Below are 16,187 nucleotides of genomic sequence, written 5' to 3' on the forward strand. Positions count from 1 at the left end.
CAACTTTGACCAATGCTTGTGCTGTGGCTGGGGAACGCCCCAAACTTGTTTGTATCTGCCTATAAAAAAGAGTGTAAATCGCCTACTCGGGGCTCTCTCTCTCTCTCCCCGCTCTATCGGCGGCGTGGAGAGTGTGGAGATCCCGGGTTCGAACCTGCAATAAACGACCCTTGCCGCTTGGCTTTGACTCTGGACTCTGGTGGTTTATTGTTGGGCATTTCAGATACATGTGTTCATGTTCCTTCTTCTGACACTCGGTTTGACTTAGGTCTCTTTGTACAGGTACTGAAATGAAAGTCTTTTCTCCGAGAGCATCTTTTGTGTAATGGAACTCAGTTTCTGGGGTATTGAATTTAAGTTCAACTTGAGCAGGTTGCTGAGATAGAATTTTATTGTTATCTTTTAGATTAGACGTATCAAAATTCATTTTGACCCGTAAAGAAAACTTCTCATTGCTTGGTGTCTGGAAATCAAGTTCTAGGTCTCTTCTTGATGTCTGACTCTGATTATGATCCGGTACAGCAGTGGTCGGTCTAGCACGACATGATTCAAGTTCTTCTTCCGGTCTCTCTTTGGTTTCTTTTTCATTCCTCAATTTAGATTTTAGCGCTTCAATCTCAGCTGTCAGAAGATTAAGCTGTTCATTATATTGCGATATGGTTTTTGCTAATGTTTCCTCCTTCTGTCTTATGGTCTTTAAAGACTGGCATTCTTTTCTTTTGGCATGTCAATGTCATCATAACATTTCTCTTCGTTTCCCTGGTTCTGATTTTTCATGGTGTCTCTTTCCAGTCTTAGCACGGCAACTTCATCCTGCAACATTTGTTTTCTTTGCAACAGATCTTGTTTATCTTCATGACTATCAGAAACCTAAGTAAAACAAAGGAGATTTTCAGATAGCACTTAATAAAATGACATTATCATGATTTTCTCTAAACTTAAAGAATAACCTATATTTAGATAATAAAAGGCAACCGGGGGCGCCAAGGTGGCCAGGGCAGTTAAGTGTCTGACTAGTTTTTCCTCTCAGGGCATGATCTCAGATTCTGTGGGTTCAAGTCCCATATCAGGCTCTGTGCTGACAGGATGGAGCCTGCTTGGAATTCTCTCTTTCCCTTTCTCTGCGCCTCCCCTGCTTGCACTCTCTCTCTCAAAACTAAATAAACAGAAAGAAAGGAGGAAAGGAAGAAAGGAAGACAAAGGAAAGATAGACAGATTGCAGTATGTGAATATCCTAATGGAAACAACATAAAGTTTGCTCCAAATCTCAAACTTTATAAAAGAATCAATTACCAAAAGTTCAAAATGGTAATTGAAGGCAATAAATCCACGAAAGTAACAATTCATATGGAAGTTTTTAAGAATCTCTGATTTCGTGAAGTGGAAAGGCCCTTCTCTGATTTACAATAAACCACAAGGTTACAACAAAAGATTCATAAATCTGACTATATTTAAAAACTGATTTCACAGTTTGATATGTAACACAGCTACCCCCACAGTCAAAAAATCCTTAGCTCTACATAGATTTAGACAGATTACATTTCCGAAAATTCTTTTTTTCCCTGAGAATATTTCATAGATATCTGCTTTTCAAGCATTTCTATAGTCAGTTATAAGAGTTGCATCTATCGACAATTGACAAATCTAGACACGGTATGGGTATGAGAAACACTTCTATAGGCATCAGGGAACTCATTTGGTTGTCACAATTCTAGAACAGAGAGATACACCATGTGAGCTGCTTTCCCCAGGCCTTCTCCCTCCACAACGAGCGCTCTTGCACCGACCACTGCTACTTCTCTGGTGTAAATACCTCCGTACAAAAGAAGTCTTACATTTCAAAATACTGATAGTAAATAAAGTGAAATGCATACACCTGTTAGAAAATCATCAGATTATTTACTGCTGCAATAACTTTAATTTCCTCTTCATGATAAAACTAGTAATAAATATAAAATAGGGGAAATAAACTGAACTGTTTTATTAGGAACAAAAAACCTATGAATAAATGATGATGAAGTATATATTATAGCATACCAATGTTTTCAAAAGCACCTCATAATGAACTAGGAGACGACTTGAAGAAAACTGTTAACTTTTCTCAAAAGTAGGAGACTCGATACCCAAAATATGATCTCTGAACTGGCTACACGTGTCCTCCTATCCACTAGCGGATGTGCTGAACTACCTATTAATTATCAAGGCAGTGAAGTAACTGTTCTAAAGAAAAATGTACGGGGGCGCCTGGGTGGCTCAGTCGGTTGGGCATCCGGCTTCGGCTCAGGTCAGATCTCACGATTTGTGGGTTCGAGCCCCGCATCGGGCTCTGTACTGACAGCTAGCTCAGAGCCTGGAGCCTGTTTCGGATTCTGTGTCTCCCTCTCTCTCTGACCCTCCCCTGCTCGTGCTGTCTCTCTCTGTCTCTCAAAAATAAATTTAAAAAAATAATAATAAGTTTAAAAAAAATGTACGTTGTTAGGAGCAGGGGTTTTGAGATGATGGAAAGCTCATTTCCTATGGAAAATAGTAAAAGCCTCTCATTTGGATCAGGACATTATGATCGTCACTATTTGTAGCAGACAATTGCATTTCATTAAGAATATTATTTTATCCAATGAAGCAAAAATGCCACCGTCCCCCATGGAATCCCCAAAATATATGTGCTTTTAAAACCCTCTAGACTTTCCATGAATGTATGGGTCTGGGTTTCTAAAATATGTATATACATACATGGAGAAAAGGTACTAATAATTTAAAAAATAATAAAATATATACAAATACATACACAGATGTATTTCAAAATAACTAAAGAAAATACCTCAGAATTCATTTTCATACTAGCCATGTCTATCTTCATTTGTTTGCAAAGGTGATTATTGAGAATCCCACCTTGTAATATTCTGGCATTCAGTTCTCGAGAAATTTGCCACTGAGTGTCATTTAGCTCTTCTACAGCTAGGCACATATTTCATTATGATTCTGGTCTCATACCCTTAACAAAAAGTCAAAAGCTGAAGAGGGAACTTTAAAACAGTGTTCAAAGGAACATGATCTCATGTTTTAGTTTATTTTAAATCCAAGTAATATACATTGAATCAAAAGGATACTATAAAATATATGTATAATTTACCATATAGTATTGATGGGACTACACAACTTTTATCAAAAACTAATTTACCGTATGCAACTGATTGTTTACAGTCGACTGCAGGTGTGGTCTTCTAACAGTGATTTCCAGTTGTTTTTTCAACTTCCTTAGTATATTGCACTTGTGTTCTTTGTCACAGCTCCATAAGTTTTTCATATAACTTCTCAGCAAGGATTCTTTTTCTTTCTTCTTGTGTTAAAGCCAATCTGCAATTAAATGTGTTTCTTTTAAAATTTATTTTGTTAGAAATAAAAAGCTCAGTTTATAAGCCGGTTCCACATATGTTGGCTTATTATTCCAATGAAGTTTCTATGTTTTCCAATTTTTTATTTCCAGGGCTCATGTTTTTAATTTCTCACTTCAACCTCTTCCAAAAGATACACACAGGTAAAAAGAAGCCACGAGAAAGCATTATGCAACTTAGTCTTAGTCAGTAATAACCCTGGTAGACATTGTAGGGAAGGAATTTCAAAATTATTCAGAAAAGTCAAGAGTTGAAAATTACCCATTTTCCCACAGGTATCTATATCCTCCATTGGACAGATAGTTCCTAATTAAAAAGAGAAGTTGCTATTGATAAACAACTTTGATAAACTCACTAGAAATAAAATGTCAACTTCACAGGACATCACAGGCCCCTCCAACAACACTTTGCAGGGGAAGACAGAGTCTGCAGACGTTCTTTCCACAGCACACACCTACGAAGACTGTCGACCAAGCCTGGGCCTGCGGGTCTGATAGCTGTTGCCCTATACTTTTTGTGTCTTCTTCCAGTATACTTGCAACTTACCTTGCTATCACTATCTATTTAATGAATCATTTAGAAATCCCTTTTAGAACAACAGAGGGTCCATATGAATTAACTAACAATACAGATTAATATGTGTTTTCAGCATAAACTTTTGAATTAATTTCATCTATGTATGACAGGGATGTGGAAAAAACTTATCAGTAGTCACTTTCCATATTCCATTTTTAGTGTTTATTCATTTTTGAGACATAAAGGGAGAGCACACACAAACAAAGGAGGGGCAGAGAGAGGGGGAGACAGAAAATCTGAACTGGGCTCCAACTGACAGCAGAGAGCTCGATGCGGGGCTCAAACTCACTAGCCCTGAGCTCATGACCTGAGCCAAAGACGAATGCTTGACTGACTGAGCCACCCGGGCACGCCCATTTTACTTTTTTTAATTGAGAGAGAGAGAGGTCACAAGTGGGCAAGGGTAGAGAGAGAGAAAGTGAGCGAGCATCCCACAAGGGGCCAAGAGAGACATAGAGGTAGAGAGAGAGAGAGAGAGAGAGAGAGAGAAACGGGTCTCACCTGAAGTGGGGTTCGTGCTCACCCAAAGGAGGGCTTGAGTCCACCCGAAGCAGGGCTCAAACTCATGAGATCATGACCTGAGCCAAAGTGAGATGCTTAACCAACTGAGCCAACCAGGAGCCCCCACTTTACTTTTTCGTCCCTCCCTAGGTTCAGAATAAAACTGAAGCCATTTTTGAGACCTTTTCTGTCTGGAGAAAAATGTCCATTTTATATTCTGTTGGTGGGTATATAAATTAATATAAACTTTCCTGAGAACAATTCAAAGTATGGATCAAAGGCCTTCTTTAAAAAGTGTTGTGCTTTAACCAAATCATACTATATTGAAGAACTTATTCCAAGTAAGTAGCCAGAAACATAGAAACAGATTTATATGAAAGACATTCCTTACAGCATTAACTAAAATACAGAAGAATAAACACCAAGCAAAATCCAATCTGTTAAATAATGAGGATTCCATATGGTGGACTTTTATATGGCCATTAAAATTATGAGTTGGAATATACATTAAATTATTAGAAGTATTCACTGTTATGACCTTGCTGTATTATTTCCATGAATCTCACACTTCATAACACAAAAGAAGTTTTCCTTCCTATAAAATTCCAGAAGGGAAGTTAACACTTGCCAAACTTCCCTTACACATCTGTAGTGAAAAAGCAAACAGTTCAAATATTTCTTTAAAATCAAGATGTTATACCTCAACATGCAGACTTCATGTTCCAATTTCACTTTTTGATGCTCCAACTCCAATTTCGCTTTTTGGGTTTCTGAGAGCTCCTTTTGTAGTTCATTGCCTTCTGTTTCCATTTTTTTAATTTTTTCTTTAAGTCGTTCACAGCATCTGTTTTCAACATTTATTAGGCCTTCATATGCAAAAGATTCATTCTGCTTTTTTAATAAGTCAACTGAATCTGCATCAGAGAAGAAACAAAAACAGAAATAACATAGAGGAGTACTTTTTCAATCCACTAGTCTGTGCATTTTCAATTCACTCATTCGCACACTGAACAAATATATACCTTCAATGTGAGACATTATACTAAGCTCTGCAGAGAAAACAGAGAAGACCCCTGGCGACTGTTCAGCTTAATGTCTAGTGAAGGAGAAAGACAACTAAAATGATCATTATAAATTCAGATCATTCCTATCAGAAAATAGAGTTCTAGGATCATAACTTGAAATTGATTGCACCCAAGGCAGATTTCCCTGAGGAAGAGATAACCATGCTGAGGAATGAAGTTAAGCAGGAAGCAATTAAACAAAGGAGGAAGAAGATCACTCTAGATGGTCTAGGCATATGCCAAAGTTCCACTCTAAACTGCTTCTGGCCAGGATGGAGTGGCACATCCTGATTTTTATCTTCCTACCTGAAACAAGCAAAAGCAACACAGACAAAATACTTTTTCAAATGATTTTCAAGACACAGGACTTCAGGCAGTGAAGGACAATGGTCCCAGAAAACAAACCTAGTTAGCCTAACACCTGCCCAAGCTCCCTGCCTTGAGAGAATTTTCAGGCCATGAACACAGGAGAAAAAACAAAGTGACTCCACCAGACTTCTTGAATTAAGGGGATAAAACTGAGAGTCAGCTGAATTCAAGGCAGATAGAGATGGCAGGTCAGACATACAGGAGAGGAGAAAGCAGAACACAGAAAGAACCCTGGCGATCTGTAGAGGGCTCCCCTTGGGTATCCACACCTGAAAAACAAACAACCCAGTGAAGAAATGGGCAGAAGACATAAACAGATACTTCTCCAAAGAGGACATCCAGATGGCCTACAGGCACATGACACAATGCTCAACACCAAGCATCATTAGGGGAATACAAATCAAAACTAGACATCACAAATTAATACTAAAGTTTAACATTGGCAAATTGTGAGAAAACATCAAGTTGGAAATACACAATTGCCCAAAGAGGCAGAGGAAAGGGACACGGAAAAATATTTAGAGAAAAAATCGCCAAAAGCTTTCTAAACTTCTTGAAAACTATAATCCCACAGATCCAGGAAGGCTGTATCTAGGAAAGAAGAAATGGAAGTAAACTATTGTAATTTTCTTAAACTGTATGTGGTGTGGTGTAATATTACTGGAAGGTAGACTGTGATGCCTAAGTCATATACTATAAACATTAAACAAACCACTAAAATAACAAATCTAAAAAGTAATAGCTAGTAAGCCTAAATAAATGAATAAGGAAAGAAATGAGTCAATCATAAAAAATCATTTGATGAAAAGATAGCAGAAACAGAAGAGAATGGGAACAAAGAGCAGATAGCACAAATGGAAATCAAACAGCATGAGGACAGATTCAAATCAGCTGTATTAATAGTCACATTAAATGAAAATGGTCTAAAACCCTCAATTAAAAGGCAGACTGTCAGAATGGACGAAAAAGTTAGACTCAACTATATGCCACCCATAAAACAATGCACTTTAAAAGTAAAGACAGAAATTGGTTAGAAAGACAGATATGATATACCACATTAACACTTGACAAAAGAAGGCTGAGCTGGAGTGGCTTTATTAATACCAGACAAAATAGTTTTCAAAGCAAAACATTGCAGTAAATAATAGATAGATCAGTTCCTAATGAAAAAGGGGTCAATTAATAACAATCCTAAATCGCCACTAGCTACAAAATACATGAAGCAAAAATTGATAAACGGAACAGAGAAATAGGCAAATTCACAACTATAGTCGGATATTTCAATACACATTACATCAGAAGGACACAGTAGACTTGACCACCACCATTCTTTACAAGTATCCATGGAACGTTTACCCTACAAGATTATATTTTGGGTCATAAAATAAATCTTAATAAAAGGAACAAGTCAAAAGGACTAAAGGCATAAAACTGTGTCCCCTGCTCAAACAGCAATCAAATTAGAACTCAAGAATAAAAGTATCTCTGGAAAATACTCAAATATTTGTGAACTAAATAACACATCTCAATAATCCCTGGGTCAAAGAAGTAATGAAGAAAGAAACTGGAAAGAATTCTGAACTCAATGAAAATGAAAACATATTAGAATTTGAGGAATCCTACTTTAGTAGCACTCACATGAACGCTGATACAACGCAATGTATCTATTAATAAAGAACATAGTTCTCAAATCAATGGCATTTGGTTTTACCTTGAGAAACTAGAAAAAGAACAACAAATGAAACCCTAGCCAAGCGGGAGAAAGGAAATAATAAAAATCAAAGACAAAAAACATGACAGAAAGCAGAAAAACAATTGAGAATAATCAATGAAACCAAAACGCTTTCAAACAGGTGAATAAAAGTGATACATTTCTGCCAAGCCTGATCATGACTAAAAGAGAAAGAAGGGAAATATTAACAATATATCAGAAATTAGTAATGCAGCATTACTACAGATTCCACAGATATTAAAAAATAAAAAGTAATGTTATGGATTTTATGTATATATAAATTTGACAACTCAGATCAAGTGTCCTTGAAAGACAGAAATTATCCAAGCTTAATCAAGAATATGGGGTGCCTGGCTTGCTCAGTTGGAAGAGTATGTGACTCTTGATCTCTGGGGTATGAGTTCAAGCCCCATGTTGGGTGTAAAGACTACTTTCAAAGAAAAGAAAACATAATAAAAGACAAGAACTTCAAAATATGCAAGCTAAGTAATCCTGTGTCTATAAAAGAACCGAAAGTCCTAGTTCAAGATCTTCCAATGAAAAAATTCTCACACTTCATGGGTCCCAGCCCCCCATATGGTGCTGCACTGACAGAGCGGGGCCTTCTTGGGATAGTGTCTCTCTCCCTCTGTCTCCCTGCCCCTCTTGTGCTCTCTCTCTCTCAATAAATGAATAAACTTTAAAAAAAGGAAGAAAATTATAGATGAATACATTTGGAGTAAGAAACAATGACCTTACTCAGGGAAAGCACAGAGTAACTATAAAATATATTAAACTGATATGATACTATAAATCTGCACAGCACTCTGACATTTTGAAAATCAATATAAAAGTGGACGGGCCATATGTCATTCCCTCTCATTGCCATGTAGCCCTTTGTAGGAAAGTGGATGGACCTTGAGGGTGTCATGCTGAGTGAAGTAAGCCAGGCAGAGAAGGACAGAAACCATATGTTTGTACTCATAGATCTAGCAGGAAAACAAGAGAGACCTAATGGAGAACCAAGGGGAGCAGAGGAGGGAGAGAGAGTTGGGGAGAGAGAGGGATGCAAAACTTGAGAGACTATTGAATGCTGAGAATGAACTGAGGGTTGAGGGGGAAGGGGGAGGGGGGAAAAGAGGTGGTGGTGACGGTGGAGGGCACTTAAGGGGAAGAGCACTGGGTGTTGTATGGAAAACAATTTGACAATAAAATATTATGGAAAAAAAATAAATTAAAAAAAAAAGTGGACGGGGTAGGCGTTAAGATGGTAGAGAAGGAGTGGGATCGGAATTTCCCTGTCCCTCAAACACAGCAGTATTGAGGTCAGAACACTTGGAGTACCAGGAATATCAGCTGCAGAGTGACTGAAAAATCTCCATAGGAGGAAAGACACAGCTAGGTGGGACAGAAGTGAGTGTATGCAAACTGGGAGTTTAAAAGATGGTATGCAAGAGGAGGGGCAAGACGGCAAAGAAGTAGGGAGCTCTGTAATTTTCATCCACCCACAACTATAAAACTGAGAAGGACTGAAGCCACAATATTCTGATCTGCAAGAGTGGGAGGTAAACACACAGAGTCCGCAAAGAAGACAGCCTCATAGATGCCTGAGGCTACCTCAAGAAACGAGCCAAAGTACACACGGTCAGGAGTCCCAAATATCACTGAGTAGGGAAATAAAATAACCAAAGGCACAACAAGAGAAACTGAGAGTCACCATTCAAAGAACAGTTCCTGAACGGATAGGCCCCAAACAGTCAATGAGCCTCCATCCATTAATATAGCAATAGTAACAGGTGCAGAGTGCATAATGATCTTTTAAGACTGACAGGGACAGAAAGCTAGCCAAAATGATGAAACAGAAGAATTCTCTAAAGAAATTCCAGGAAGAAGTCACAGCCAGAGAACTGCTCAAAACAGATATAAGCAATGTAACTCAGGAAGAATTTAGAACAATTGTCATAAAATTCTCATTGGGCTTGAAAAAAGCATGGAAGTCATCAGAGAAGCTATTGATACAAAGACTAGGGACCCTCAAAATAGCTGTGAGGCATTAAGAAATGCTATAAATGAGGTGCACAATAAAATGGAGGTGGCCACTGAACGGATTGAAGAGGCAGAGAGGAGAACAGGTGAATTAGAAGTCACAGATATAGAAAAAGAGGAAGCCGAGAAAAAGAGAAAGAAATTGATCCAGGAGCATGAAAGGAGAATTCGAGACCTGAGTGATACAATCACACAGGACAATATTTCTATCACAGGAATTCCTGAAGAAGAAGAAGAAAGAGAAAAAGGTCCAGAAGGGGTGCTTGGTCAAATTAGAGCCAAGAACTTCCCCAATCTGAGGAAGGAAATAGACACTGAAATCCAAGAGTCGGTGTTTTGAAAAAATACATAAAATTGATAAACCACTAGCCAGGCTCCTCAGGGAGAAAAGAGACAACACCCAAATACACAAAATCATGAATGAAAATGGATCTGTTACAACCAATTCCTCAGGAATACAAGCAATCATCAGAGAAGACTATGAAAAATTATAAGGCAACAAACAGGACAACCTAGAAGAAATGGACAAATTCCTAAACACACATGCACTGCCAAAATTCAACCGGGAAGAAACAGAAAATCTGACCAGACCCATAATCAGTGAAGATATCAAATTAGTCATCAATAATCTCCCAATACTAAGAGCCTGGGGCCAGATGGCTTCCCAGGAGAATTCTACCAGACACTAAATGCAGAGTTAATACTCATTTCCTCAAGCTTTTCCAAAAAATAGAAACAGAAGGAAAACTTCTGGACTCATTCTACGAAGCCAGCAGCACTTTGATTCCCAAGTCTGACAGAGACCCAACCAAAAAAGACAATTGCAGGCCATTATCCTTAATGAATACATACGGAAAAATGCTCAACAAGATACTAGCAAATCGAATTCAACAGCATATAAAAAGAATTATCCACCATGATCATTCCAGTGTTACAGGGCTGGTTCAATATTCACAAATCCATCAATGTGATACATCATGTTAACAAAAGAAAAGATAAAGCCCTATGATCCTGTCTATAGATGCAGAAAAAGCATTTGACAAAATACAGCATCCCTTCTTAATAAAAACCCTCGAGAAAGTCGGGATAGAAGGAACCTACTTAAACATCAGAAACGCCATTTATGAAAAGCCCACAGCTAATGTTATCCTCAATGGGGAAAAACTGAGAGCTTTCCCTCTGAGATCAGGAACACAACAAGAAGGTCCACTCTCACCACGGTTGTTTCACATAGTGCTGGAAGTCCTAGCATCAGCAATCAGAAAACCAAAGGAAATAAAAGGCATCCGGATTAGCAAAGACGAAGTCAAACTTTCACTTTTTGCAGATAACATGATACTCTACATGGAAAACCCAACCGACTTCACAAGAAGCCTACTAGAACTGATCCATGAATTCAGCAAACTCGCAGGGTACAAGATCAGTGTACAGAAATCAATTGCATTTCTCTACACCAATAATGAAGCAAAGAAAAAGAAATCAAGAATCTGATCCCATTCACAATTGCACAGAAAGCCACAAAATGCCTAGGAATAAACCTAACAAACGATGTAAAAGACTTGTATGATGAAAACTGTCAAAAAAACTTATGAAAGAAATTGAAGAAGACACAAAGAAATCGAAAACCATTCCATGCTCATGGATCGGAAGAATAAACCTTGTTAAAATGTCATTATTACCCAAAGCAATCTACACATTCAATGCAATCCGTATCAAAATTGCACCAGCATTCTTCACAAAGCTAGAGCAAACTATCCTAAAATTCATATGGAACCACAAAAGACCCCAAATAGCCAAAGTAATATTGAAGAAGAAAACCAAAACGGGAGGCATCACAATCCCAGACTTTGGCCTCTACTACAAAGCTGTCCTCATCAAGACCATATGGTATTGGCACAAACACAGACACATAACCAATGGAATAGAACAGAGAACCCAGAACTGGACCCACAAATGTATGACCAACTAATCTTTGGCAAAGCAAAAAAGAGTATCCCATGGAAAAAAGACAGCCTCTTTAACAGGTGGTGCTGGGAGAACTGGACAGCAACAGGCAGAAGAATGAAACTAGACCACTTTCTTCCACCACACACAAAAGTAAACTCAAAATGGACGAAGACCTAATGTCACACAGGAAACCATCAAAACCCTACAGGAGAAAGTAGGAAACAGCTTCTTTGACCTCAATCGCAGCAATTTCCTACTGGACACATCCCCAAAGGCAAGGGAATCGAGAGCAAAACTGAACTCTTGGGACCTCATCAAGATAAAATGCATCTGCACTGCAAAAGAAAGAATCATGGAAACTAATAGGCAACCGACAGAATGGGAAAAGATACTTGTAAATGACATATTGGATAAAGGGCTAGTATCCAACATCTACTAGGAACTCCCCAAACCCTACACCTGAAAAACAAATAATCCAGTGACGAAATGGGCAGAAGACACATGAATAGGCACTTCTTCAAAGAGGACATCCAGATGGCCACAAGACACATGAAATGATGCTCAGTGTCACTCATCATCAGGGAAACACAAATCAAAACCACACTGAGATACCACCTCACACCAATCAGAGTGGCTAACATGAACTCATCAAAAGACTATTGATGCTGGTGAGGATGTGGAGAAACGGGCACCCTCCTACACTGTTGGTGGGAATGTAAACTGGTACAACCGCTCTGGAAAACAGTGTAGAGTTTCCTCAACAATTATCAGTAGAACTCCCCTATGGCCCAGCCGTAGGTCTGCTAGGGATTTACCCCAGGGGTACAAAAGAGCTGATGTATGGGGGCACATATACCCCAATATTCACAGCAGCACTTACAACAGTAGCCAAATCATGGAAAGAGCCTAAATGTCTATCAAATGATGAATGGATAAAGATGTGGTTTGTATATACAATGGATTACCATATGGCAGTGAGACAGAATGAAATCTGGCCATTCATAACAATGTGGACGGACCTCGAGGGTGTTATGCTAAGCAAAAGGAGTCAGGCAGAGAAGGACAGATACCCTGTGTTTTCACTCATAAGTCTAACAGGAGAAACTTAACAGAGGACCATGGGGAGGGGAAGTGGGGAAAAGAGGGAAAGATGGGAGGTAAATCATGAGAGACTCTTGCAAACTAAAAACTAACTGAGGCCTTAAGCAGGAGGGGGAAAGGGGAAGAGCGGTGAAGGTCATGGAGTAGGGCACTTGTGGGGAAGACCACTGGGTGTTATATAGAAACCAACCTGAAGACAAACTATAAAAAAAAAAGACAGTGACAAGACAGAAATATGAACCCATTACTAATATTGAAGAATAAAGAGGAATATAGGCTTCACAGAACATGCAGTTAGGATTTCAAAAGTAAGATTCTATTTCAAATCACTAACTAACATAGGAAAGTGCACATTCGCAATGTGAATATGCTACTTGGTGGGATGAAAAGTGATCTTTCCTTAGAGGAACAATTCGTGCCCCTGAGAGGATAAATGCGGAAGCCGATGGCAGAATGCAATGCACACCCTGCATGTAGCAGAGCAGAACCACTTATACATTATCCTACAAGCAGTTACCATGTTCTTCAATTCGTCCTATAATTTAATCAGTACCCAGTTGTGATGACAGTTCAGTTGAATCCATAATTTATTTTTCATCAGAGAAAGGGTACTGAATTGCTCAGCCTGGATATACACTTGTAGAATAAGAGTCAATAAAAGCATTCATTTTTGTCCATACCCATGTGGGCTACTGGTATGCCTACATTGCTTGTATCCTCTAGGTTAGCCATCTTAAAGATTCTCGATCCTCTCATGCAAGAAGGTATATGAAACACATCTAAGAAATAATGTATAATAAGCTTTCCATATGGAAATATGATTACCAAAAAGGGAAAAATAAATTTAATTACCACAAAATTTTTAGATACCGAAAATCCTTTCTATTTTGAAATCAGTGTCATATTTACTGAAAAGACCCATTTTAGCATTTAGGAAATGAACCCTATAATCATTCGTTTTCAAAATTAGTTGGATTTGTAAGATCATGTCAGTCTTTACAAGGTTTTAATTTTTTAAATTGTTTTAACTTTTTTTTTTTTAATTAATACAAAGCTCTTATGAAGTAGCTATCATATCATGGGGCATCTAAGTGGCTCTGTTGGTTGAGCATTCAACTTCAGCTCAGGTCAGGTCATGATCTCATGATTCGTGGGTTCGAGCCCTGCACTTGGCTCGGTGTTGACAGCTTAGAGCCTAGAGCCTGCATCAGATTCTGGGTCTCCTTCTCTCTCTGTGCCTCCCCTGCTTGCTCTCTCCCTCTCCCAAAATTGAATAAATATTAAATTTTTTAAATAGGAATCATATCAAAAAATTATCTGTCTTAAAAAAACAGCCAATGCTTCCATATTGAAATGAATCTCATTTGAGTAATAAATAGCAACGCAACATTTTTGTAAGGAAGCCCACATCTCTCATTCTGGATTTGCTGTTGTTGTTTTTCATAAGTGTTTATTTACTTATTTAGAGAGAGACAGAGTACGCATGCACAGGGGAGGGGCAGAGGGAGAGGGAAAGGGAAAATCCCAACAGGCTCTGAGCTGTCAGTAAAGAGCACGACAGAGATGTCTGACATGGGACTCGAACTCACCAATGGTGAGATTGTGACCTGAGCTGAAATCAAGAGCTGGACACTTAACCTACTCAGCCACCCAGCACCCCTCTCATTCTGTTTTGATTTGTGGGAAATGAAGATGATAATGGTGAGATCTTGTTGACACAATGTGTAAAATATCCTATACTTCCCAATAAGGCACTGGGTTTCTTCTGTACGATTGCTAGCTATCTGTAAAAGACAGCTTCACTGGCATCGCTGCACACGCGCTAAGTTTTGCAGTTATTATTTGCCACTTATTCACAGGACCGGGAAAGAATTGTAGAATTCCCAGTCTTGACGATGGTTCACTTTTTAACGAGACCAAGCACTAGGTAATAATATTTACGAAATGTAATTCACTTGTAAAAATTATAGAAAAGATCTATTTATATAGCAAGTATCATTTATTACGAGATGTTTCTAGAGGAAACTTTCAAAACAGTAACCTAAAAATCTTTTTTTCTTAGAGCTGCTGGGTAGCTCAGGTGGTTATCCATCTGACCTCTGCACAGGATGTGATCTCCTGGCCCATGAGTTTGAGTCCCACATTGGGCTCTCTACTGCCAGTATTGGAGCCTGCTTTGGATCCTGTCTACCTCCTTCTGTCCCTCTCCTGCTCACTCTCTCTTTCTCTCTCAACATTTAACACATACAAAATACACATTGATATATGGCATTTTAGGGATCCTGAGTGAAATAATGAATTTCTTTTCACATAATATTGTCTCCTATTTTCAATTACCTACAATTAACTTCTTAAATAATACTGAATAATAGACTATGAAGGAAAAAAATTCAGAAAGAAAAAAATACACATGCCATTTACACATGGGTATATTTTTCGTCATTGTTCTTTCTGTATCAAAACTTCTTTACTCTGACTTTACCTATGTTAGGACAACCAAGAGCAATTCGTTTTGTAACATCTTACCTGGATGGCAACTCGGGGAAGAATTTTCTGGTGTCTTTCCTTCTTTATAAGTGGATATTTGTTGGTATTGCCTATGAATAACAAAGGGAGATAAATATTACTATTTTAATACTGATATGAAAGACATTACCACATATATAAAATTCTTAGAGCATTTCAAATAATATCAGAGCTAATATCAAAACTTGAATTACCCTGAATACTTCAAATGCACACGTTCTATAAACGTTTCATTAAGCATGTAGTTAAAGAAGAATAAAACCATAAGATGAACTAGCCATGAATTCAGGGCATTATAGCTTAGTAAATTAGAATTAGTTTGCCATAATGGAAAGTGTTTTGAACTCAGAAGTCCTAGCTCTACTGTTGGGGTCCATCCAGCCAGAAGTGCTGTGTGGCCTTTGGGACCCTGCTTCCCCTACTTGAAAATGTGTGCACTTGACTGCTTGACCTAAATGGATCAGAGACTGGAGTTAGTTCTCCTATCGTTCATGCCACTTGGTAATTGCGGTTTCAGTAAATGGACAGACTTTCTTATTGAAACTTTCTCCCTGGTTAGAGGCACCTTACTCACAGACTATTGTTTAAACCTTTAAAGAAAAATAGCCTTGTCATAAGCCTGTTAATATTACACTATGTACGCAAAATAAGACTCCTGCTGATGTATTTTTAGTGGTGAATTATGTTTTTTGATCCTCTGTATTGTACTCCATTTCTGTCTTTAACTTTCTGTTCTCTCTTCCGTGAAAACAATAATCTATTCTGAAACATGTGATTCCTAAGAAGTTGCAAACAATGTAATCATTAAAAGAAAGATGTAATCACCTATGGTATATAAGACACCAAGTTTCACAGTAAAGTGTGGTCTCTTCCACCATTCATGTTGTCTGTGTTCTTTCTTATAGATATTTCGCCGACACCAACCCCCTACTCAGAGACCCTTGGACTCTGGTG

General features: G+C 38.3%; 1 protein-coding gene across 1 annotated transcript in view; it reads right to left on the reverse strand.

Annotated features, from left to right (window-relative positions):
* Positions 1-16,187, reverse strand: part of LOC115305341 (ankyrin repeat domain-containing protein 26-like) — a 52,683-nt gene that overhangs the window by 1,653 nt on the left and 34,843 nt on the right. Inside the window, 5 exon segments of the mRNA XM_029955567.1 lie at positions 196-699; positions 702-870; positions 2,819-2,955; positions 5,135-5,383; positions 15,234-15,304. Coding sequence (XP_029811427.1) covers positions 196-699; positions 702-870; positions 2,819-2,955; positions 5,135-5,383; positions 15,234-15,304 — 1,130 coding nt within the window.

Source organism: Suricata suricatta, chromosome 10 (genome assembly GCF_006229205.1).
Source record: "Suricata suricatta isolate VVHF042 chromosome 10, meerkat_22Aug2017_6uvM2_HiC, whole genome shotgun sequence".
In the NCBI taxonomy this organism is placed as follows: domain Eukaryota; kingdom Metazoa; phylum Chordata; class Mammalia; order Carnivora; family Herpestidae; genus Suricata; species Suricata suricatta.